At 40.1% G+C, this 25,123-nt stretch overlaps 2 protein-coding genes across 2 annotated transcripts in view; one reads left to right on the top strand and one right to left on the bottom strand.

Annotated features, from left to right (window-relative positions):
* Nucleotides 1–1,609, bottom strand: part of LOC143894009 (chymotrypsin-2-like) — a 144,330-nt gene extending 142,721 nt beyond the window's left edge. The window contains exon 1 of the mRNA XM_077399984.1: nucleotides 1,591–1,609. The gene's annotated coding sequence lies outside the window, so the exon portion shown is untranslated. The remainder of the gene's footprint in view (nucleotides 1–1,590) is intronic.
* A 1,398-nt stretch (nucleotides 1,610–3,007) lies between these two features.
* The window catches only part of LOC143893828 (uncharacterized), a 203,448-nt gene continuing 181,332 nt past the window's right edge, over nucleotides 3,008–25,123 (top strand). Inside the window, exons 1-3 of the mRNA XM_077399566.1 lie at nucleotides 3,008–3,888; nucleotides 4,059–4,242; nucleotides 4,415–4,461. Of these exons, the coding sequence (XP_077255692.1) occupies nucleotides 4,145–4,242; nucleotides 4,415–4,461 (145 nt within the window). The 5' untranslated portion in view covers nucleotides 3,008–3,888; nucleotides 4,059–4,144. The remainder of the gene's footprint in view (nucleotides 3,889–4,058; nucleotides 4,243–4,414; nucleotides 4,462–25,123) is intronic.

Here is a 25,123-nt window from a genome sequence, read left to right on the forward strand (position 1 = left end):
TATGATACAATTGTGAGAGAAAGAGAGAGAATATAGAAAAAGTTTAGCTTTTCACAGAGTGAAATTAAGAGGGGCTGAAAGTCGTATCGATACGGGAGTATATACGGTGTTAAAGAGAATTTATGGGCGCGATTTCATGCGCGTTTTGACACGTTATAAACAAATTCGCTAGAGCAATGAATTATAAGAGACGAACATATTCCTGCGAAAGTGAATCTCAATTTTTAAATATCGTTCACACAAGAATTGATGCTATTGCGATAATAAACTTGTAAATTCAACGAAAAATTAGCATAATGATATATAATAATCATCGATCAGCGATAACGATATAATAATTTTTTAAGTAAATCGTCGATATGTATATAAAATACATTCGTACTAAAAACCAGATGGAATATAATAGTGAGATTCAACGGTACTAAGTCTCATGTGGATGGTATTTTATATTTATGGTATTTTATATTTAGCGAGCGCATTATGAAAATGAAAAATGTTTGCTACGTTAGACACATTTTAACGGATGACAACTCCGCGCGGGTCCACCTACGACATTATATCTCAGATCCCCTCGCAAAATTCGCATTAGTGTCCCACGAATCTGCTATACCGTGACGGTCGACGCAATTAAACAAAAGCTTCGTTCTCGCAGGGAAAGCGCAATACTGAAATGTCTGCGTTCACCCTTTGGTCGACCCCCCCCCCTGATTCGCTCCCTTTCCGTCGGTTTATTAATGCGCATTGCCGGCGTGCCAGCGTAACCAAAAATTTTCCGTACGATTTAACGAATTTGTATTGTCGGAAATGGTCAATGGGAAGTACGTCTGGGTGGATGGTGTGGTGGTGACTCGTGTTAATTTATGCAATCTTCTGGATATAAGCTAAAAATAGAGATATAAGCTGTCAATAATCCGAAATAATAATTTATAATTCCAATTCTTTATTGCGCGTTTCACTCTTTTTACTGTAAATAAATCACTCGAAATCTGCTTCGATAAGCAGTCGCCTTAATACGTTTATGAATTTTTAATTACGAGAGCTAATAATTGCTTACTGTGATAATTATGAAGTTTGGTATTTTCTAGTCACGTTTCCCCATGTTTGACCCCATATTTCGAGGAATAATATATACGACGACACACGCGGAACGGTTCGCGCAACTACTTGCCGGTTTGAGTTTCACTGTATGTACGAATGACAGCGTGGCGACTTTGTGTAAATATACAACTCTGTCACACAACCGCTCGCTGTAATAATAAACATCAGGCAACGCGCCAGGAGAATGTTAGGGCCCGAACAAGCTACTTTGTGTAGCACTTTTCTGTAGAGCTACGAAATGGATCATCTGTGTTCGATCCCTTAATACTGACGATCGACGAACAGTCGCGATCGTTTTATCGATTTATCGCCGCGCGATCGCGCGATCAGAATGGAGCCACGGCTTCTCGGCAATAAGTGAGGCTGTAGGCTGATTGCATGGCATACAGGACCTTGATTTTATTGTTATCAATCCGGATACCGGAGAAGCCACGGTCCTATTCAGTATCACTATTCGGTATCACTATCACCGAAAATAAAAAAATGACTCACCGACCGATGCGCAACGGCGGAGTTGTAAGCTGCAACCCTGCGTTGATCTGTAACGTAAGAATATTTTTACATATTAAAGCGAGAAATTGCGCCGGAGTTAAATCTCGAACGAATAATGAGTATATGAGCGAATCAAGTCGCGCTTATTGAGAAAGTGACAGAACGGGATAGCAAAAGTAATAAACGAATAACACGAATAATAAACGAATACTCACCCCACGGTTGCCCCGCTGTCGCCCGATGCCTCCCAGACCCCCTCCTCCTCTGTTCGTCCTCCTTCGCATCTCCGTCGGCGCACTCACTCACGACAGTCGTTCGCGAAAATCGACGATATCGTCGCTTATGATCGCGCGACACTTTGCACGACACTCCCGGTATTACCCTGCGTTGATCTGTAACATAAAAATATTTTTACATATTAAAGCAAGAAATTGCGCCGGAGTTGAACCTCGAACGAATGAGTATTACGAACGAGTAAGGAGCAAATTAAGTCGCGCTTGAGAAACGGAATCCGCCACACACACACAGGACAGCAAAATAATAAATAAATAATAACAATTGCCTATTACTTCACGGTTGCCCCGCTGTCGCCCGATGCCTCCCAGGCCCCTCCTCCTCTCCTTCGTTGTCGCACCTCCGTCTCTCACTCACCCGCGACGTTCGCGAAAATCGACGATATCGTCGCTTATGATCGCGCGACACTTTGCACGACACTCCCGGTATTAATCTCGCGACGCGACGCGTACTTTGTTACACGGCAACGAAAGAATCACGACGGAGAAGCTACGAACGAAACTATACGATCCGCTTGATGCCCGTTGACCCGTGACGTCACGCAGGTAGACGCTAAATGGCGGAAAGAATTTCGTAATCGCGCGGCCAACTTCACTCGCCGGGAGCAACCGTCGCGTCGCGAGGACGCTACACTTGCTGCTTGATTAACTGCGATTTAAATCATCGATTTATGAGCACTGTGTCGCCCACGATCGTCAGATATCGAAACACAATTAAAGGCCATTGCACGTAACGATTTAGTCATAATCGTAGGGCCGTAAGAAAATAGACCAATCACACTCGATTATTCTTCGAGCTCAAGGAGAATAATCGACTGCGCGTGGTCTATTTTCTTACGGCCTTACGATTACAACTAAAACATTGTTACGTGCAATGGTCTTTTACTCCGCGATGCGATTCGGGAGTAAGACGACATGAGAACGGGGTCGCGGCCGTCGCTAAAGTCACTGGATTGATATCTAGTGACTTCAGCCGTTCCGGGTCGCGGGCGCCGCGGTAACATGTGTTGCGGGGATAGAGGGCAGATGGGGTAACTAGACGCGGTGCGTTCGTTCGGCGTGCCTCGTCAGCCTACCCCCCACTCCATCGCCGCTATTCGTGTTTACCGCGGCGCGCTCGCGACTCCCTTCTCCCTTCTCACGTACGTCGTTGCTCTCGGATCGCATCGCGGAGTAATGCGTATCGTTGGACTCCGGTGATTGAGATTACGGAATACTGTGATACATCGAATGTTTGCGTTAATACATGTGCTTCGCGGAATTTATACGGACGCCGAGGTATGTCGCATTCGGTAATATTGACTTTCGATTACATTCTTTCGAGTAATCGGTCTTGCTTCTCTCTCGCGTCTCGCGTCGTGTTTGTGCGGTCTTCAGAATAGTTCAGAATGAAGTTAGCGTCGTTTTTTTCGGAACGCGGATAAAGGATACGAGTGAGCCCTAAAGTCGAATGACGCCGCGTGTTTAATTAGCGATCGCAGATCGCAGTCTCTATTAACGTCGTGCGCCGTGCGTTTAACTTAAACGTATATTCAATGGTGTTTCGATATCTGACGATAGTGCGGGTGATATACGCAGTGTTCATAAATCGATGATTTAATCGCAGTTAATCAAGCAGCAAGTGTAGCGTCCTCGCGACGCGACGGTTGCTCCCGGCGAGTGAAGTTGGCCGCGCGATTACGAAATTCTTTCCGCCATTTAGCGTCTACCTCTAATACCTGCGTGACGTCACGGGTCCGGGGTCAACGGGCATCAAGCGGATCTATAGTTTCGTTCGTAGCTTCTCCGTCGTGATTCTTTCGTTGCCGTGTAACAAAGTACGCGTCGCGTCGCGAGATTAATACCGGGAGTGCCGTGCAAAGTGTCGCGCGATCATAAGCGACGATATCGTCGATTTTCGCGAACGTCGCGGGTGAGTGAGAGACGGAGGTGCGACAACGAAGGAGAACCGAGGAGAGGAGGAGGGAGCCCGGGAGGCATCGGGCGACAGCGGGGCAACCGTGAGGTAATTGTTATTATTTATTTATTATTTTGCTGTCCTGTGTGTGTGTGTGTGGCGGATTTCGTTTCTCAAGCGCGACTTGATTCGCTCCTTACTCGTTCGTAATACTCATTCGTTCGAGGTTTAACTCCGGCGCAATTTCTTGCTTTAATAAAAATATTTTTATGTTACAGATCAACGCAGGATAACACCGGGAGTGCCGTGTAAAGTGTCGCGCGATCATAAGCGACGATATCGTCGATTTTCGTGAACGTCGCGAATGAGTGAGTGCGCCGACGGAGATGTGACAACGAAGGAGGACCGAGGAGAGGAGGAGGGGGCCTGGGAGGCATCTGGCGACAGCGGGGCAACCGTGAGGTAATTGTTATTTACTTATTATTTTGCTGTCCTGTGTGTGTGTGTGGCGGATTCCGTTTTTCAAGCACTTGATTCGCTCATTACTCGTTCGTAATACTCATTTTTTCATTCGAGGTTTAACTCCCGGCGCAATTTCTTGCTTTAATAATGTAAAATTATTTTTATGTTACAGATCAACGCAGGGTTACAGCTTACAACTCCGCTGTTGCGCATCGGTCGGTGAGTTCAAATGAACTAATATAATATTTATAACATATTGTCTCTTTCTCTTTTTCTCTCTCTCTTTCTCTCTCTTTCTCTCTCTCTCTCTCTCTCTCTCTCTAGAGCCTCTCTAATATGAAAATTATCATATACTTTGCTGATTGTAGAACCGCTAAATAGATAGCAAGCAAATAAATTGCTGAACGTAACATAAATATTTAGTAATATAAAGATAATATCTGCAACATATACATATTTATAAAAAGCTTGCTCCAGTTATACGCTCAAAAAAAAAAGAACTTTATTTATAGACATGCACGTTTATGGTTTGAGTGCCATTCTATAACAAGAAAATGTAATAAAAATGTAAAGAAAAATTGCTCACGACCCTACATTGTAATATAAATGTAAAATGTATTCAATCGTTTTTCCTCCGCTCCCCTCCGTATTACTTCATTTCCCATTGCGTATAGCAAAATGTACTTTTGATCGGAATTATAGATAAATAGGTAAATTTCTGCTGCTGTTTTCCCTCGCGGCATTTGTTGATCGAAACCCATATTACATCCGCCGAGATACGTCGTCGCTCCCGTATATTCTCCCCCCATTACTATACTCGAGGACAGCGGTGATCTACGATCGCGGTGTGGACAAAGGGATCTGTTTCGCGACTTTCATAAAAGCCCCTTTGCATGCGCTACTAAATCCTTCACTTTTCCAATCGCAGCTGCGCACCCTCCCGCACCCCGTAACTCATCCCGTTCGATTAATTAGGCGTGGAGTAGGACCCCACGGAGACACTTCCACGGTGTTTTGGAATTTTTTGCATAAATCCGCTTCAGAGACGGACATGGGGAAAGTACCGACGGCTGATTCAGACGTTGCGCAGCGGCAGAAAGAGAGAGACAGTGGGGGGAGGTCGAACGAGAGAACAGCAAACGAACAGGGGTGGACAGCGTGAAACATTGTTTTAGGACTATAAATAATCGTTATTGCCGCGTTAATCATGGATAGTCGAGAAGCTCCATTATTCGTAGTACTGCCGAGGCAACTCACGGTATGTTATTGCCCCCTTCAACTGTAGGGTCGGCATAGCGCCAACCCTTACGGTTTTGGTGCGGCTGGTATTGCTGCTCGGTTCTCAGCATGCCGCGAATTGCTGAGAACGAGCCGATCGAATCGTGCACGTCGGATGCTACGGCCCACAGCCTAGAATCCCTTTTATTGATATCTACATACCCGATGAGTTTTCGAGGTGCCTATTGCTTTGAATGCTGCGCCTCGAGAATTCCCATCGGAACTCGCGGTGGCGGGCGCAATTATTCCTACCCCGTGTTAACTTAACGCAGATCGCATAGATCCCGCATAACGAGATTTATCATAAGGCTCGCTTTGGTGCACGCATACTAATTTAGATGTAAGGTAAGTTGGTATAGAGTGAGACAGAGAGAGAGAGAGAGAGAGAGAGAGAGAGAGAGAGAGAGAGAGAGAGAGAGAGAGAGAGAGAGAGAGAGTCGATAAAATATGCAAATTATTTCAAATCTAACGCCTCCTATCAAGAATCATGTAGAATATATATATATATATATATATATATATATATATATATATGTATTTTTTTTTTTACAAGATATTATAAAAATAAATTAAAAATTTGACCTCACGATAATTATAACTCTCATACACCATGATATTTGCAATTAAATTTATTCATCGCTATACATATTCAGTCAAGCATTGGAATTGTGTTAATTGGATAAATAGTATATTAAATTAATTAACTGCAATTATAAATACTCAAATCAAATATTCAAATTATTGAATTATGAGGTTTTGATCGTGAGAGAAGTATATATTAATACAAACGTATACGTATAAATATTAATTTCTAAAAGAATCTTATTAATTTAAATATTGATTTGCAACTCATCTCTTGAATTATAATATTCATTACTTCTGCATGTTGCTTTTAATAAATGGAGTAGAGCGTATATAAATTCGGAACCCAGTTATCGACGTAATTTGTTAGTTTAATTTTAGTAAAATATTACGTAGCACATATGTATAGCTAGTTAAAACCAAAAGCGTTGGAAAAACATATTAAATATTAAAAATTTTTAATATAAAGCCAGTGTATTTCAAAATACAAAAACTCAATTAAATTGGCTAAATTTACTCTTCCGTAACATTTATGACTTCGTCATCCTATTGAAACACACTGAAAAATACGGAAAAACGACAAGAGTCAGCGATTCACTTCGTAAACACATAAATCTAACGTGGTTGAATGTTTCGTCTTTTTACTCTTTCTCTTCAGTGGTGTCATATCGCCATGCGTAGGTAAACTTCAAGCATATCGAGAGACAGGCAAACAGTCACATTTGAAATTCGATACGGTCCATTGCGTGGGGTTGATCGACGTTCTAATAAATCAAAGGGCAATGTCACGAGCGTCACGAGCATGCGGAGGAGTAGACAGCCGAGATTAACTTATCGAACCGAGAGTAAAGCCGGCTACTACGGATGACTTTCGGTCCGATCAGTCCGTCCAGGGTCGGATTAAGGTACGAACAATCGACAGAGGTCTCGGAATATCAAAGTAACAATGTCGTTTCTGCTTTACTAATTATTTGAGATTGTATTTTTGTACTATCTCTTATTGGTGTTTCAAATATTCAGCTATTTTTAATAAAATACATAATTTTAGATGCCACTGCGGAAAACGAATAATATGCTAAAGTATAAACTAAATAAAATATTCAGTCTTGTCAAGCATTAAATTAAAATTTTGAGCAATTGGAACGATCAATATATAGGTAACGATAATTCATTATGCTTTTTTTGGCTCGTTTGCTCGTACCACGAATATTCGGCTATTTAAATCGAATCGTGCGAAATCGGCTATTCCACCACTCCGCCGCAGTCCGCACACGCACGCAAGTACGGTTGTTTTAGGAACAGATCCTTCGTACGAACGTTAATTATGGAAAACCAGACACCGCACCGTCGGTCTACCAGTAATCCTACGTCATCCGACGCCACCCACAATCGGACGTTGCGTCCGTCGAACGAGACGGAGAGAACGGAGGACCCGGCAGGTGGATCAAGGACGACCGATGCGACCTACTGGTTATCAGATTAGTCCGGTCCCCACAGTCCGTACCGAATATCGTTAACTGCTCTCGTAATCTCGTTCCGAGACCCGGTGCCGTGATGCAGCGTCGAGGAATTTGCAGTCGAGACACTTCGCAAACTTCGCCAATGGAAATGCCGTGCAAACGGGCGATTGTTCTTTTTTCTCCGGGAGCATTGAGGTATTGAGAGATTCGACGACCATACGATTCGTTGATTAATGAACGGCGCAACGACTAGCTTTGAAAATCGGTTTTTTTGCGGACAGTCGTTTAGTCGGTTGTCGCTCGCTTCCATTCAGCTTGTATTGGAAAAGCAATGAAAGTCGACGTGAGCGGCAACGATGTATCGGCGATTATAAAATCAAGGCGTTTCAAAACAATGCTTTTATTTAAAGTGGTCCCTACTGGCTCCGCGTCTTTTCTAAATTACACTTTGTCCGCGAATCAATCACGTTCATTCTTTTGATAGAGCGATAGTTTAACGTAGACAGTGTCCACGGTCTTCTTGTATACTCCATACGCGGAGGAGGCTGATCGATGGGCCGATAATTGCGCTAATCTCAAATAGGAATGGCGATACATGGAAAGGGAGAGGGAGAGAGAAATGGGGAGAGAGCGCGCACATACTCGACCCCCCATAGTCGTCGGGTATGCAGCGCGGATAATACACGCGCCGGATAATATTCCTACGTATGTAACCGCGCATTATTACGCGGTATTACGCGTACCGCGAATGCGTACGCTCGCACACGCGAGGGGGCATCGATTCCTCGCCATTATTGTCGCTTCGTGTCCCCGTAGATCGGAGCGCGTGCAGAGGCGCCCCGATAAATGCCGCGCCTACCTCTTCCGAGTCTCGTGGGCACACATCAGTAATTGCATTCTCGTAGGTGCACATGTATTATATGCGTGCCCGGAAAATGTAAGAGCATACGCGCGCGAGCGAGATGTGAAAGCGTCCCTAACAACGTCATGGGAATCCTCACGTGTATCCGAATATGACGGGTGCAATATTAATACTGTCTACATTAGCGATAATATCTCGATACCATTTCAACTTATTTTTATTACATACGTGCGTAAATATCATCTTTTCACGCACATTGTGATGTAAAGGAACAGAATTTTCCGAACGAATCAAACGTACTTTGCGAATTAATAATTTCATAACGATAATTTCTCTCTCTCTCTCTCTCTCTCTCTCTCTTCTTCTGGATTGTTATTTACATTTTACTAATTGATAAAAATAACATTAGAGCCCCGATCGTACTCGATGAAAATCATCAATTACGCGCTTCACGTTCCCGCTACTTCGCAATCGCTAATTACTTGCGAAACTTTCCCCGTTATATTTCCTCCTTGATTTTATCATAAATATTGTTACAGGCAATTTTCCTACGTAGTTGTTACCCCGTAGTCGTGAAAAAAAAACAGTTTTCCGAGTTTCGCAATTATTTTTTGCCTTACGGCTTCTCGACAAATGTTATAACCACAGCTAACTAGATCGCGTGCAAACATCGCGAATGAAAATTGGAAATGCGCGATCTGCACACATTTATGTTTGCGTAGCTTTTTTTCTATATATAAATAATACTTTTTTCACGATATTAAGTTTATATTTTACGACTTGCTCAAGCAAATCAATTTTGTTTCGAAAGTTTTGTCGTTATAGGTATTCGAGGTTGATAAAAAATGAAGATCACTTCGATGAATGGGCATTCAGAGAATGAAATTTTGTCTGCAAAATCTAGCAAATCTACTAAACAGCTTTCCCGAGTCGTCATTGCACATTCACTGTACAATAAATATTTACTGAATTTCTCGCGATTCAATAATCGACTTGTGAGAGAAGCTCGTATCGTTTTGAATATTGTAGATATCATCTTTTCCCGAAAATTTGAGAAAAAAACGTTTATTTAATGAAAAGCTTATCTTGAAACTCAATGGATCTGTAAAACATTAAAATAATTTCTAGCAAAATATAAGATAAACTTTATTCTTTAAATAATAGCTGTAATAATTTTTTTAATGTGGTAATTAGTCAATTATTCAGATTATCATTAAAAGAGGGAATTAAGTAATAATAGTTGAACAATTTAATATATCAGGCTCATTTTAGACAATCTATAACTTGTGGCAGATTTTACGATAGAATTTTATCTACAAATTTATATTTCGTGCTTTTTGATAAATGTACATATTTTAATATGTATTTTATATAATATACTCATGTATTCTGATTATTCTTAAATGTATATTATTCAGAATATAACATTATAAAACTTATATAACAAACTCTATTGTAAATTCTGAATTACAGATTGTCTCAAATGAGCTTTAATAATATACATTTATGTACGAATTAACTCAGTTGAAATCCTTTCATTAATTAAGATTCAACTATAACAATATTTCCATTTTAAAATACTTTTTTAATTGAACAGAATTAATTGTTACCTTAGGCAATGCCAATCAATCTACAAAATAAACCGCCAACTGTAAGATAACAGTTTATTGATCGCAAAGAACGAAATAAGTTTATCGTGATTTTATATCACGTGGAGCCGCGGCTTCTCGGCAGCATGAGTGGTGGAGATGGAATGAAGGTAGGCTGACTGGGCATATCGAACTGTCATTTTATAGGAAGCTTTCCAGCAAGCGGCGGGACACAAGTCGACACAAGCATCGTTCTTTCTTTCTTTTTTGGTAATAAGTAACAAAGATAAAACGATACTTGTGTCGACTTATGTCGCTTGCTGGAAAGCTCCCATAGTTAGTCAATTAGAATACCGGAGAAGCCACGGTCCCTTATCAATATCACCGAGTATCCGCGCGTAACCTGTATAATAAAAAGTCTCGGCAGAGGATTATCAATTATAAAAATATTTTCTATCATGAATCTTCCGACAAAAAAAGTTTATCTCTGTGATGACGCGTCGTTTCGTCGACAAGCTGCGTGCATGTCCAACTCGGAGTTTCTCCGGCGCGTTCAATCAGCTTATGGGAGGGATAGCAGACGGACGAAAAACCAGGCCAGATATTTTTCATCCTGTTTACTGTGTAGGGATACTTTTCACGGCGTCATTGTTTGCACGGGTCAGCGGTGGCATAGTAATATCTAGTTGTCTCATTCGCTCGGCCGAGGGCGGAATAAGAGAACGACGCGTTTGGTTCGAGGAAAACATATCCATTTCCGTGGGTGAAAGGGATGGCGAGCGAAGAGGAAAGAAGTGGAAAATGGTGGAAATAAGCGGCCAATAGAAGGAAAGGAAGTAAGGGTGGGACTTGGCTGGCCATCGACATTTCGCGCTCGGTAATGACTCGCCGAAATTCCATCTCTCATCCCCGCATTCATCCCTTTTTCGCCCGCAAGATCGGTGTTTCTCCGTCCCGATTGACGAATATTATTTGCGATAAGAATTTTTCGGCGCGGAACAGACGGGTCCGATTGACCATTTCTATGCGACCCGCCGCGCCGGCTCTTGCCGATGGAGCCGGAAACGGCGAGCAATTTCGCGAAGAATCCGCAGAATTTAATGTATACCTATATATGGGCTTCCACGTGAAAGAATGAATTAAACCTGTGGCTTTCGACGTTTCGCGTACAGATGTACTCGAAGTTTATCGGTGATTGATCAAAATACGTAAGATGTGAGGGCGATTTATACTTTGAAACAAAGAGTAATTTGAGAAGTATAATTTTCAAAAAATTTGCTCATTACTTGATCTCTTGGCAAGTAAACGGAAACAGTATTTTAAATTCTATCTGGTTTAAAAAGCTGACTTTGCTAGGTTGTGAACCCATTAAATTTAACCGCGGTGGTTTGTTTGGTGTTGCGAATAGAGATTTTCGTTTTCTCTCGCGAAAAACTGGATTGGAAGGTTTCGTCGGTGTTGGTGTATCATCAGGTAAAGCAACGAAAGACAAGCGAAAGACAAGTAAAGCGGTACGGATGCAACGCCGACGACAAACGAATGTAAACGAGGTAGGGTGTGAAAACTCGACGTACGACGAGAGAGAGAGAGAGAGTTTGATAGTTGTTTACAAGCGTCTACTATTCCTGCTTGACTCGTTACTTAAGAGCGTTCGTCTCGTTCCTTTAGTATGCGAAATGTCTATTGTTATCTTGTCTCAATTCTGTTGCTTGAAACTTATACAACTTCAACTACAATTTCCAATATATACGTATAAAACATCACTTGTATTTGTATTTAATAATTCCCTCGATTTTCTCGCACATTTAGAATCTACTCTTTCTTCAAAACATTATTTCCAGTATTATGTAATATATATCTTCATAACTGAGCTTCGAATACCTCGGTACACCCTGTATACCGTTTGAACTGTAAATGGATGTTACAAATGGGTTTTTGCTAATTTTCTCATAAATATCCCATTATGACATTCGTTATTCGGAGTTGAGTGGAAATATGTTTGACATATTTCTGGTCCTGCTTTCGAAAATAATAAACGTTTTCATTGATTCAAGCAAACGCGCGGAATAACTTCTGATATTTCAATAATGTGAAAAAATCCGTGAAATCTATAGCTATGGCTACGCGCGGGGGTGTGTTTTTGGCCGTGCGTGTTTTCATGCGTCGCGTACAAATCGATTGTCAGAAAGGCAGCATTTAGCAGGGATTGTTGTACCCTGCACTTTCCACCATTGCGTAAATTATTTCCATAATTTCTCTGGTCGTCCCGCGGAGTTACTATATTTTTACGATAATGGGCTCCCATTACTCTTTGTACTGTACCACCAACACGCGCTCGAGGTATAATATAACCGATTTCATCTCACGCAGCTTTACCGCTACGGGATCCATACAAATATCTCTGCTATCTGTCTAATTTTTCATGTGTCGTTTACGCAGTATTTATGTTGCAATTAAAATCATGTCTATCACCATCATGTCTCATGTAAAAACATATCTCTGTTTGACAATGCGTACGTAAATATGCTTTGCCGTTTGTTACATGCCGCTTATCATTTTTAATGTACGATAAATTTATACAAAATTGTTATTACAATAATATGTTTTTTCGTAAAATTATTTTTTATAAAATTAATTGACTTTATTAATAAAACACATATATTACGACACAAATACAAACATTGCACAACGGGTATTTAGTGAATCACGATAGAGTGATAAAGTGGTTCACGAAATGCAAAATCACCTAACCTATACACAAAAACCGTCGAAAACAAAGGTCCGAGTGTGACACAAGGCCATTAACAAGATTCCGATGGCCGTCGATTCGCATCTCACTCCTCACAAACGGCGGGATGTTAATTCGTTTTCACGGTAGACAGGGCCGCCAGGGTAGAACAACGAGAAAATCGATAAAACCAATAAGCCCCGGCAATAACGTGCTAATATCCTGAAGACCATTCTCGCCTGCAGCGCGTAACCTCCCCTTTTGCTGCTCGTAAAGTGTGTGAACGAACGTTCAGATTCCTTCGTAATTGTTCCTGCATGACTTGCTCCCGTCAATAGACCAAACCGCCGCTCAAAATAGACATACAGATCGTGTCGTGACACTTATTTGTTATGTCGTAATTTTTATGTAAATTAAGAATGTGCAGGCAGTATAACTGAATCATGTACATGATCAAGTATCGTTAAAGTGTGACTATTAAGTATATTTAGTAAAATGTTTATTATTACAAGAAGAGAGATAATTAAGAAAAGAAACGGAAGAAAGAAAAATGTGATATTTACAATCACATAAGTTGAGAAAATTTTCAAAGAAAATATATTTAATGTATTATTTACAAGTTCTCGTTAAGTGCATTTTATTTTTGAAGAATTTAAGATACCCCGAAAAGGAAAGATACGATATATAATAAAGGAAAAGGTTTTTGTAAAATACACGGAATAATCTATTATCAATGATTGGATGTTGTCGTCATACATAAGTTTCATTGACATTGCATGTAAAACTTACGACATATCTACTTTAACTGTCTGGACGTGAAAGTTCCCCTTGCTAAATCGTGCATGAATATATACTGTGTATCTTGAAGCAGAATATATATGCGTGACATCGCTAGTTTATCGACTGCATTAAAAAAAATTCATAGATTTAAATTATTTTAATGAACTCTCTCTCTCTCTCTCTCTCTATATATATATATATATATATATATATGTAACTTTAATTGTTTGTATTATTTTTCATGGACTTCTTCAATATATTAGCTACAATTTGATATAAGAGTCCCATGACTGTACTTATATATAATAATAGATGTTTTAAAAATTGATTAAAATTCTAATGTTGAGATTACATAATTTTCGAGCTATAACAATTATTAAAAACGACCCGCACAATGTCATATATCAAGATTTTCGATTCTATATACGTGATCTAAAATACGACATTGTAGTATTATACATTTGTTGCCGCGAAAATTATATATTATATATGTATAATATTACAAAAAAACTTTTCCTTCTCTCTCTCTCTCTCTCTCTCTCTCTCTCTCTCTCTTTCTCTCTCTCTCTTTTTCCATGGCATTATCTTTCAAATAACGTCAACGTTATAGTTATACACTACCGTTCTTACATTGTCGAATTTAGACAGCGGAAAAGCGCGACGATAATCCACCCGTCAAAATTAATACAAAGATAAAAAGTAGTAGAATATTCGACACTAGTCTTCTTTCTTTCAACGATAATGGCTCCCGATCCGAGTTCGATATATCGATGTGGCCACAGACGGAATAGACAATAGAGTGACGGTAAGGGGTTATGCATAATGAGAGGAATAAAGAGCAAGGAATTATAAACATAGAGAGAATAGTCGTACCTTTTTTCAAAACCGTGTCTATGAATTCTCTCTTATATTTAATTCCTTGTTCCTTATTCCTGTCATTGTGCATGAGCTCTAATACAGAGCGAGTTGGCACGCCTTGTTCGCTAGTTAATTTACTTCTTAACTTACCCACCCCTTCGCCGCGATTCGACGCTAGTGAATAAATGAATTACATATTCGAGACAACAAAATGCTTGGCGCACGGTCTCAGTGTTTATTATCGCAATACACAGCGGGCTGTTGTTTACACGATGTTAATACCGCACTATTACTCGAGCGGTGGAAGTCGAACCGGCAGACAGCGATGATATTTCGCGACAATTTATTATTCATTCTTTCATTCATTCATTCAAGGTATATAGAATCAAAGCGATAGAGGATAGAAATTATACATTATCGTTTCGCGACGGTTCACGAATAATTTCGTGATAGTTAGATCTGAATTCATTTCGCATAGCGTTTTTCGCCATTTCAAACGTAATTTAATGTTAAAGGTTTTTAGATAGAAAGCGGGGAATAACACATGAATTGTCAGATCGAATGCTTCAAGTAACGGAAAATCGTGACACGTAGATGTCGAGATACATACATTTTTTAATAATTTCGTGTATTTCGGGAGATTGTGAGTCGTGTACGATTAATATCGAACGTGCCATGCAAAATGTCGCGCAATCGTACTTTGATTATAATTAATTCGCGTGCGGTCGTTATTAATTGTTCTTTTGCGAGTACTGTGTTAACTGCAGCGAAAAAATCTGAAAGGAGGAGAAGAAAAAAGAGGAGAAGGAATTATAGGAAACGGATGATGAAGGAGCAATATTGAAAGTGATTGTAAGTGATTTAATAATTGTATATATTATGTGTTACTTATAATATTAATTGTTTATTCTTGTTTATTTAAATTGTTTCTTTGATTGATTAAAATAAGAATTAAAAAAAGAAGCTTTTAAACTATTTCATAATATTTAATAAACCGCAATTACGCTGAGATTATATAGATATAAATGTAAAAATATAGAAACGAAGTAGATAAATATCATATTTTATCTCATATTTTGCAATTGTGTGTACGTTTCAAATGTTTTAAATATAGAAAAATGGTACGAAGACGTAAAAAATTGAATAAAATGTGTACATACAGAAAATTAGATTTTAATTTTAACTTTATAACTACAGTGTCGTATAAAATAAACAATGGAGTTAATTGATACTATATAAATGTCGCTCCATTTTACGCTTCAATTTTAATAAAATTTGAAAAAGTATTATATTTAAGGGAAAGATTTTTTAAAATACATAATTATTATATATTAAATATCTGTGTAAAAACTCTAAGAAAGAATTTAATACGCCCAATAATAATTTTAATTAGTAATAATTTGTCATTTACTAACATCTTTGAATAACATTATCTGTGATAAGAAGAAAATTATTCCTTGCATCTTTTCACATTTCAATTATATTTGTTAGACAATTTATTTAGCAAGAAAAAGTAATCATGCATTTACTTAGATTAATCCATAATAATTATCTAAACCAAATTTATGCAATAAAAGCGCGCTGTATAAACATTTTCATGTTTCTTTTCTTAATGAAAGAATAAAACAGTGTTTGATTTTAATATCGTTATAAACACGAGAATTTGTATTTATCAATGCAATTTATTTTAAATCTCTGTAATGAATCGACGACATCTCGCAAACTAGTTGATTAAAATAAGCGATACATAGCGCTAGAATCTCAGTTTTCAAACAAGGCCAAAATCATATCTCTGCGATTTTTTTATATAGAGATAACGATTATACCGATTCGCGATTTTGATAAAAACTTTTTTTACGCGTCGGGTTTAACTTGCAAAATACATTCTAATAATCTAAGTATATTCTCTCCTATGTGATCGAGAGATAGAAATGATAATTTTATTAACTTTTTCGATCACGGTTGCTTGCACACACGTTACCTACATAAAGTTTAATAAGTTCGTAGTTGCACAAATGAGTGCAACTACTTATTGTTAGTCTATCTTTCCTCTCGGAGGAAAGATAGACTAACAATAAGATTTTCAAGCTATAAGTGAGTTTAAAAGCTATAAGTTTCCATACAATTAAAATAAAACAGGCACAACGTGATATCAATTAAACATGAGCGGACTTTCCGGATTCCGTGCCTTCTTCCAAAACGATCGCCTGCTGCTACATCATGTATAAAAGTTTAAAAATCATTTTCTATTAGTATGCGGAATCCGGCGGGGCGCGACGCATTGCGAATTCAGGGCACGACGGCTTGCTTCCTCAGTCTCGGCCTAACAAAGTTACATACTCGACCCGCACCTCTGTCAATAATGCCACCGAACAACTGCGCACGCCGGCGGGGGCGAATGAACTGTATGTTCGTGAACTTCCCATCGTGCCCTCCCCCCCCCCCCTCGCGTCTGTTCTCACGAAGCCCGTATTTGAGATATGTCAGGTGCAAGAACGGGTCGATTTAATCCTCTAATTCTCTAGATCGACAATAACCTTTACGAAAGGACTTTGAAACTGCGTTGTTTTGCATATTCTATTTCTCTTAAACCTTGAGCTTACTTCTTCAATAGGTCTAATTAAAGCGTGTAGTTTACAATATTACTTTTGTGGATAAAATTTTTAGAAAGATTCGCGTTGTCATTAAAATTTCAAGATCTTTTGTTCGCTTTTGTCAGCAAAAGTTTGCTTTTTTTATAAAGTTATCATTATTTTGATGCAACGCAACTCTGTATACATATATGTAGCCAGTAATAGCGAGAAAGAGACAATTCTGAGGACTACAATGGAAACGATGCATTATAAACGGATGATTCCGAATTAAATTGTCCTCTGTCACGCTTGCCGAATATTAGTCTGCATAAAAACCAACTGTTGCTCCAATTGCGATGGCACGACTCGGAGATCGATCGAATGTCGCCCACCTTCTGGCGAGACGTTTTGACGAGAAAAAGAGACTAGATTCCGCGATAACTATCAATATTTTCGCGAGAATGCAACGTATGGTTTTCACATGACGTTCTGATATCGCGGAGATTCAATTTCGCGCGGCTGTGATTTATATAAGCGACATTTCACTTCGATATTTATTTCAAAGGTCGGCTGTTTCTCCTTTTCGATTAACTTCAACTGTCGTTTACATTTAAACACGTCTCTCGATGTCGTGGAATTTCGAATGCAGCTCGAGTGACATTCATATCCAACTTTAAGGAAGCTTGCACGGCCAATTCAGTGGGACATGTCGTCCGCGTTCTCTTCCACAGTAAAGTTTCAATAGACATGGCTTTATGTCTACTTTCTCCGTTGAATATCTACTCCAGATGTGAAATCTTTAAACATGACGTTCCACCAACCACGATATTCCAATATCTTGTTCGGTTAATCTTTAAACAAGCGCAGGCTACTTCTAATATGATTTCTGCATGCTCTACATAGTCTACATAAAGCGCTTTTCCGCAAGAAAAAGAGACTTAATTTTACCTTTATCGATATCGAATTAGGTCGCATCGATTCTTAATACGGAAATACTGATATTCCTACATTTTATACAAGATAGCAGCAAGCGCAGTTCACGTTAGAACATGTAGCTTTAACTTCGGGAGATCTTAATAGCTTACAATTTTATCGTCGCGGAATTAAGTCACATTGGTTTCCGATAATCGCGGTCACAAATATTCGTGCGCCTTGTAAGGATCTCGCTCGCATAAATCTAATCGCACTTCGCGATATCGACGGGTCGATAATGTCACGCGGAATAAAGCGGCGACGGTCATTTGTTTCGCGCTTCCGAGAATAACGGGGTGTACGCTTCACCGCTATCCGGGACCACAAAAGGGACTCGATACGATTTTATGGGGACAATCTATTTCGTAGGACATTACTTTTATCGCGGTAAGTGAAATGGACAAAATTGCGAACGGGTTTACAGTGCCGTTCTCTTCCAGTCGCGCTTTCAGAGAACGCCCCGACGAGAACGGATGAAATTTCTTGGAGATGGCCAGCTAGAGCGCGGCCGGAATTCGAAAAATGAAAGACTTCTCGCTTCGGCGGGCCGCAGGCGCTGTCGCCGTCGCGGATCGATTTTGTCTCGCTCTACCCTTCGTACGTTATCAAACTTCTAACCTCCAACACGCACAATGAACCAAGTGGCCGATTTCTCGAACTTATTTCTCCTTTCAGTTTCGTAATGTTTCTTTCTCTTTCCTTCGTTTCTTGTTCTCATCTAAAAAGAAATTTCAACGAAATTTTAGCGAATGTGAAACATCTCTGAAACAGGATTTTTAGCGAACTCATTAACAGACATTTTCGATAATGGCAAATAGAGTTTATCATAGAGTTTATCTACTCCACGACCATGGCACAGTGCTAAAAAAAGACTAATGTGTCTTTTTACCGATAAGAATTTTTTGTTCGCATTTGGGGAAAAGCGTAGCAAATCTGGGAAAGTGGATTAAATCAGATAATCCTTCATTTTTGTGAGAGATGGGAGAGATTCGATAAACACATCGCGAACAGGAGTAGATTGACTACTAATTTTCCCATTTATCTGCTTTTACCCTATTTTCTTCTACAAATTGCATCGAGAATCTCGTGACGAGGCTGTTGCCGAAAGGACCTAAGCCCTTTAAGCAGCCTATCGTCGATTCTAGCGTCGTAGTCTGGGCTCAACCGCGACAATTCGAGCGTGCAACGATGGAAAACGAGAGAGAGTGGTCGCCACGGATCGCTTTCGTGTCGCCTAGCCAGCCGCGCGTTATCAAACCTCGGGCACGCGCAATGGACAAAGTGGCTGAACCCCTCTCACCACACTCCTCCATCTCCTTCCCCCTCGTTGCCCTCCTCGCCTGAGGAGCAATTTCGCGGTGAAATTTGAGCGAATGCCGTGTAAGTCTCGGAACCGCGGACAATTTCGTGGTAACGTTAACAAATACCGTTGCACGCTCGTGTCCCGTGCCACGTTTCCGGGATACGGGCTGACGGTGAACCCTGCGCAGTCGCCTCGCTCAGTCCTCCCCCCGCGACCCCCTCCGCCCACTCCTTCCACACAGCCGGAAATTAATATGAAATTGGTCTGTAATCCGGATAGTCTGTACACCGTAGACGCAAGAAAATGATCTTCGGGCACGTGGCATTGCGTGCCCGGGCCACTCGTTTAAATACGACCGCGTGGATTATTCTCTCCCCCCTTCGTCGTACCTCAACTTCACCGCCTCCCGATCGCAATCCCAATTTTGCTCTTTGCCGTTATACCGTCCCCTTTCGGCGGTCTATTCTCCGGCATGAATGTTTCTTTGCCCTCTCTCGTGATTTAAGATCGCGGCAACGCAAGGAACGAGGAAACGAATTTTGCTAATTTCTCTCCCGCGATTCCTTCCGCCGCGTGTAATATGATTGTTGGGGAGGAAAGAATTTGGAGGTATTATACATTGCTAGGTGATTACGCGTTTCCGTACGAGATATATTTTCCCCGAGTTTCCGAAAGCGCTCCGCGTTTGCGTGCACAAGAAGTACAGAGTAGTGTAATAAGTTAAGTACGGAGAAAGTATTAAGTGCAACACATACACAACACACAAAAACGCGTACAAGCACATACACAGATGCAAAATTGAAAAGCTACTATATATACACAAAAGAAATTGCATCACTTACTAACAGCAAAATTTTAACCATCGTCGCTATACAGCTGTAATGTACTGTGCTGATAAAGCGACGTGTTTGCTATTAAAGCGAAATTCCAGTAACGCAATCCAAATTTGACTTCATTGCGAATTAGTGTAATCGTACGCGTGGAACTATGCGATATTAGATCGAGTTGCCCGCCAATATTTTATAGGGTGGTATTAGCTATTTTATGGTAATGTGCCACCAATTTGCATGTTCATCTAATCCACAGCGTATTAAACATTCAATAGTTCATTATATTGCGAGCGTGGCACTAAATAAATACCGCGGTGTGCTTGACACAAATGGTACGTGTCCCATATTCAAAAGAAAATCTATTCGCCAGAACAATCGCGCGTAGGACAATAATTCAATGGCGCATATTTTAGTTTTTTCACCCAAATTCGTTTGTGCTTACGAATCGGTATTTTGCGAAGGCAAAGAAAGTATTAATGGGAACAGCTTTTACAATTTCTCGCAGAAACCTAATTTTTTTTAAATCGATTCCATCTGTCTCGTTGGAGTCTCGAGAAAAGAGGAACAAGCGCACTTTTACAGACTAAGTTTTCTTTTATTTATTAAAAGAACTAACTTCTCCGGAGTTAAACAAAATTTATGCGTCGAGAAAGGAAAACTTTCTCATTAAGACCATTAGGTCATCGAGCAAGTTCTCATTTTTTTTAACTTTTCGTCCTGTTGTTTATTGTGAACAGTAGACTGAAGCGTACAAGATGTTGTACGCTTACAGAATCAATTTATATATCGATATATTTATTTCATACTGCTGCATGCAGGGGCAACCTTTTCATACTTTTATATTTAATAAATAAGACATTTCTTAGCACAAACCAAGCTCAATTTCATCGTACTTCTATTTTGCCTCTTGCTGCTGAATGTACTAAATCCAAGCGGTGGGTTGGTCCACGACGTGTCTAATCCAGTGGGAAAGTGCCGCGTCGGCATTTAATCCTGCCGATCCCACGGATAATCGAGGCGATGGTGTATACATGGAAGAAACATTCCGTTAATCTTGAAATATATATCAGCGCGACCGTATAAAAGAACGGGACACCGTGCGCCGAGCCAATTTCAACGCCCGAGTAATTTCGAAATTTCTCAGGCCGGGAGGAAACGAACGGTACGACACGGCAAGGTCGGAAGTTTTCGATCGCAGAATGACGAGCGTGAAATCACTGGATGCTCCGCGCATTATCTCGGAAACAGATTTCTATCCATCTTCATCCGGCTGACGTTGCATCACCTGTATATAAGCGTGAGGATGGGGCGAGCAAAAACACAAGAAAGTTGCGCGTTGAGGATAAGAAGTGAGATATCGTTGCGGACTTCATCTTGCGTTCGTTTCTTCCGGGAGCTAATAGAAATAACACAGAATGCGTATCTCGAAAATACGCTATCGCGAAAAGAGAGAGAGAGAGAGAGAGAGAGAGAGAGAGAAAGGAGAGAGGAATAACGAGTACACTTATCTACGCCATAATCGCGTTATCTGCCGGAGCTGTTGTTTCTCGTTCCACTATCGTGCTTGCAGTATGTGTACCTCATCGAAATGTGATGCTGCGTAAAATAAAGGTATAGGATATTGTTACCAGAGAGAATGCACACACTCGTGCTTATACGCGAGGTAAACACAATGGCGTCTACGTAGACAAGCTTTTCTTAAGTAGACGAACGTTCGAAATTTCACTTTTCTCAGTAGATGAAAATATTCCACTTATTCTAGAAAACGATATACAACGCAAATGTTTGATGCAAATAAGATGCTGTTCCGTGTTCGCTATATTTTATTCTCTCTCATGGATTTCATCCCGTCACCTTAGATCCGCGTCTGAGATAGAATATTGAGTAACGAAGTGAACAAAGTTCCGATCGAATGTACCTTTCACTGTCAGTCAAGACAAATATTTATCGTTACGGCAATTATGCGCAAGGGGATATGATTTATCGTCTGGTAGACACCATGATGCGAGTGAGATGGCGAACGTGCTCCGAGACCGACGATGATTTAAATATCTCGAAGCTAGGGGGTGAGGCGTCACCCTCCGTTGTGTTACCATCATTTTTTTTCTTCCTTCTCGTAGTAGAAGAATAAGATTTTCTGCCAGCCCGCCTTGTCAGTCAACCGCTCCCTGCTCCACGTTTTGCGCTCGTTTTGAGGGGATATTATCTCCGAGACATCGAGGTCCCAATACCGCATTGTGACGATGAATCACTGAAACCGTCCTGTTCTTTTCTACCCTCGGGGATTTCTTTAAAAAATTTGTGGGGTACCATGACGTTAATTAAGCCGCGCGTGGAATACCATTGTTTCTCAAATCTGGTAATCGGACCTCAATTACGCTGCCGTCAGAAAATCGATCACCTTTCGGGCATGTGCGTCATAAAAGAAATATGAAAAGCATAAAAGTACGAAAAATATCTCGTGACATTTACATTATACTGTATTAACGTTTTACAATAGTATTTGCGACTCGCGAATTATTCAATCAATTTTTACAGTATTGAGAACGAAGAAAATAAACGTAAAAGTAAAAATATTAATTTAAAATAGATCAGAAATTGTTCGAAGAGATAAAAGTCCGTGTCGCAACGAGCTCGGACATTTGTATCCATTCGGCCGTCATACTATTGGCTTTGGAATCACAATAGAAAGCCAGCTTAGGATAAACGCGCCTTGCGCTTCATTTCCAAGTCGGAAATGTCGTCGTTTGTATCGAAACAACGTGCAACAAACGCGATGGGGCCGCGGAAAAATATACAACCCGCGAAATGTACTGCAAAAACTGCCGAGCGCGACCGACGGGACACGTTTTAACGCCCGTTAATCCGCCCGTTATCGATAATCGATTGTCGGATGGCGAAAATCGACTTAGCCCGTGCGCGGACAGAGCAACGAGAGAGGGGGAGAGAGAGAGGAGAGTTTTTCTCCATTACGTCTGGTACAAGCCGACGGTACCTCGTGCGCGCCCCGACCCTTTCGATTCCCGAGGGGATCAGTGGCGGACAAAGGTCACTCATATGCAGGCTGCTCATAGATCATGGTTAGTCCGATCCCCACGGTTGTCTGCCGGCTACCCATAAGACTCGACCTTAGCATCCTCAATTATCCATGGGGATAGCCACCGTCGTCTCCCCAAGGAGTGCGCCCGCGATGGCGGTCGGCCGCAAAAGTTTCCTTTATAATTAAATCATTAATTTGGCGAGAGAGTTTCTTTGTTTTCTAGACCTTGATCCTCCCTTGGCACTGCGAATTATCTTTGTCGTTCTCTTCCGGAAGTTTAAACATTTTCCCTATGTTCAAGAAACGTGTAGCCTCTTTTGAATTTGTTTATTCTATTTGTGTCTGATGCGCATGTTCATTGTTGATAAGAGACTTGCATTGCGCGCTTCATACTTATTATTGATATTAATTTTCTAAATTATCGAATTGACTTTGATTAGTTCAAAGCATTTTTTATTATATATCTTCTAGTATATATATATCTTCTCACGTAAGAGTAAAAAAGTTATATTTCTTTGAAAGGTAACGGCGGTTCCGTAAAACGAAAATTAGTTCTAGTCGAAAACCTGAACCAGGTATAATCCAAAAGTTGGCCAAACTTTTGTAAAAGGCATTCAAGGTAGCCTAGAACTAGTCCCAAACTCATTTTCAACTTCGTCCCGTTCCTGCAACATAACTTAAACCTCGCCGGTAGTCTTGGACTTTTTAACGCATTATAAATGTGATTTCTAGCACCGTTTTAATAGCAATTTAAATATGGTATTATTCTGTTTATTATACACCGTCGACTGAAGCATCGGTGCTCCATCTTATAGTTGTTATTGCGATCAATATTACCACAGCCCCAGTGGTCGAATTGGCACGACACCCGCACGGTATACGGGAGGTTCCAGGTTCAAACCCTGGCTGGAGTAATATTTTTCGCAATAAAATTTAAAAACTATTTAATTTAGAAATTACATCAACTGACCAAAACCATGGTCAAAATTAATGATGTCTCGATATTGATCTGAAAAAAGTGCTGTGTGAATCCGACAAACCAAGTTTGGCTCACAGTTTTTCAATGTTCATATCGGTAAAGACGTTATATATTGCCAGTTACGGTCGATTTAAATTTCTTTAATTGTTAAATATGTACGTCAAATATTTCGGCAACGGTTTAAGTCAATATTCGTATGTAGTGAACGCTATTGATCTCTTTGTTTTTATTCGATTGATAAAGGATTATGTAAAGTTAAGATGGATATACCATTTGTCTTAGAGCATCAATTCTATCAGAAGTATAGCTGCGAAATTGAAACCATACCGCGAGGAAATAGTAGCTTGGATATCAGATTTTCATAGCGATATTTTCAGGATTTATGATAGATTCATGATTTGATTCCAATATACGATTACGAACCGTATATCGACTAGCTCTCTCAGAGGATTTGTCGCAATAACTGTCACAGTCTATATATTTATATTACTTTTTCTAATATATATTTGTTATACTTTTATAGCAGATATTCTTAGATAGATATGATAGATGAGCAGTATATTATACCATGCATTATCTAAAATATTTACAAACAATTAGAATCAAAAGCCATGCGATCCAAGCTTAGGTCTTTGAAAGCCTTATATTAGTTTCTGTAAAATATTTACTGTGAAAAATAGTTATAAATATTACCTTCTTTATTGTTACTTTCGCTACTTATTACAGCTATTTCTGGGAGCTGGAGATACGTTTGACACAGTTCGTACAGCGTGTTGCCCAACGACTAGAAAGTTAAAACTCTTATATCACGGAACAAAACGCGTAAAAAGAGCTCGACGAAGGGATCATATCGCGATAATAAAAGTTTCAAGGCAATGTTCAATCTTTGCAACTGTAATAAGAGTAAACACGGAGCGTAAATCGAACGCCGGAAATCCCGGAAGCCCGACCGCGGCAAACGCAGGGTAAACGCAATACACGTTCTTGATATTTCCGCGCCTCAATAGCCTTAACTTCGAAAACGGGTCACGAGAGCCGCGAACGAAG

This window comes from Temnothorax americanus, unplaced genomic scaffold, assembly GCF_048541705.1.
Source record: "Temnothorax americanus isolate GAGA-0224 unplaced genomic scaffold, ASM4854170v1 Scaffold13, whole genome shotgun sequence".
NCBI lineage: Eukaryota > Metazoa > Arthropoda > Insecta > Hymenoptera > Formicidae > Temnothorax > Temnothorax americanus.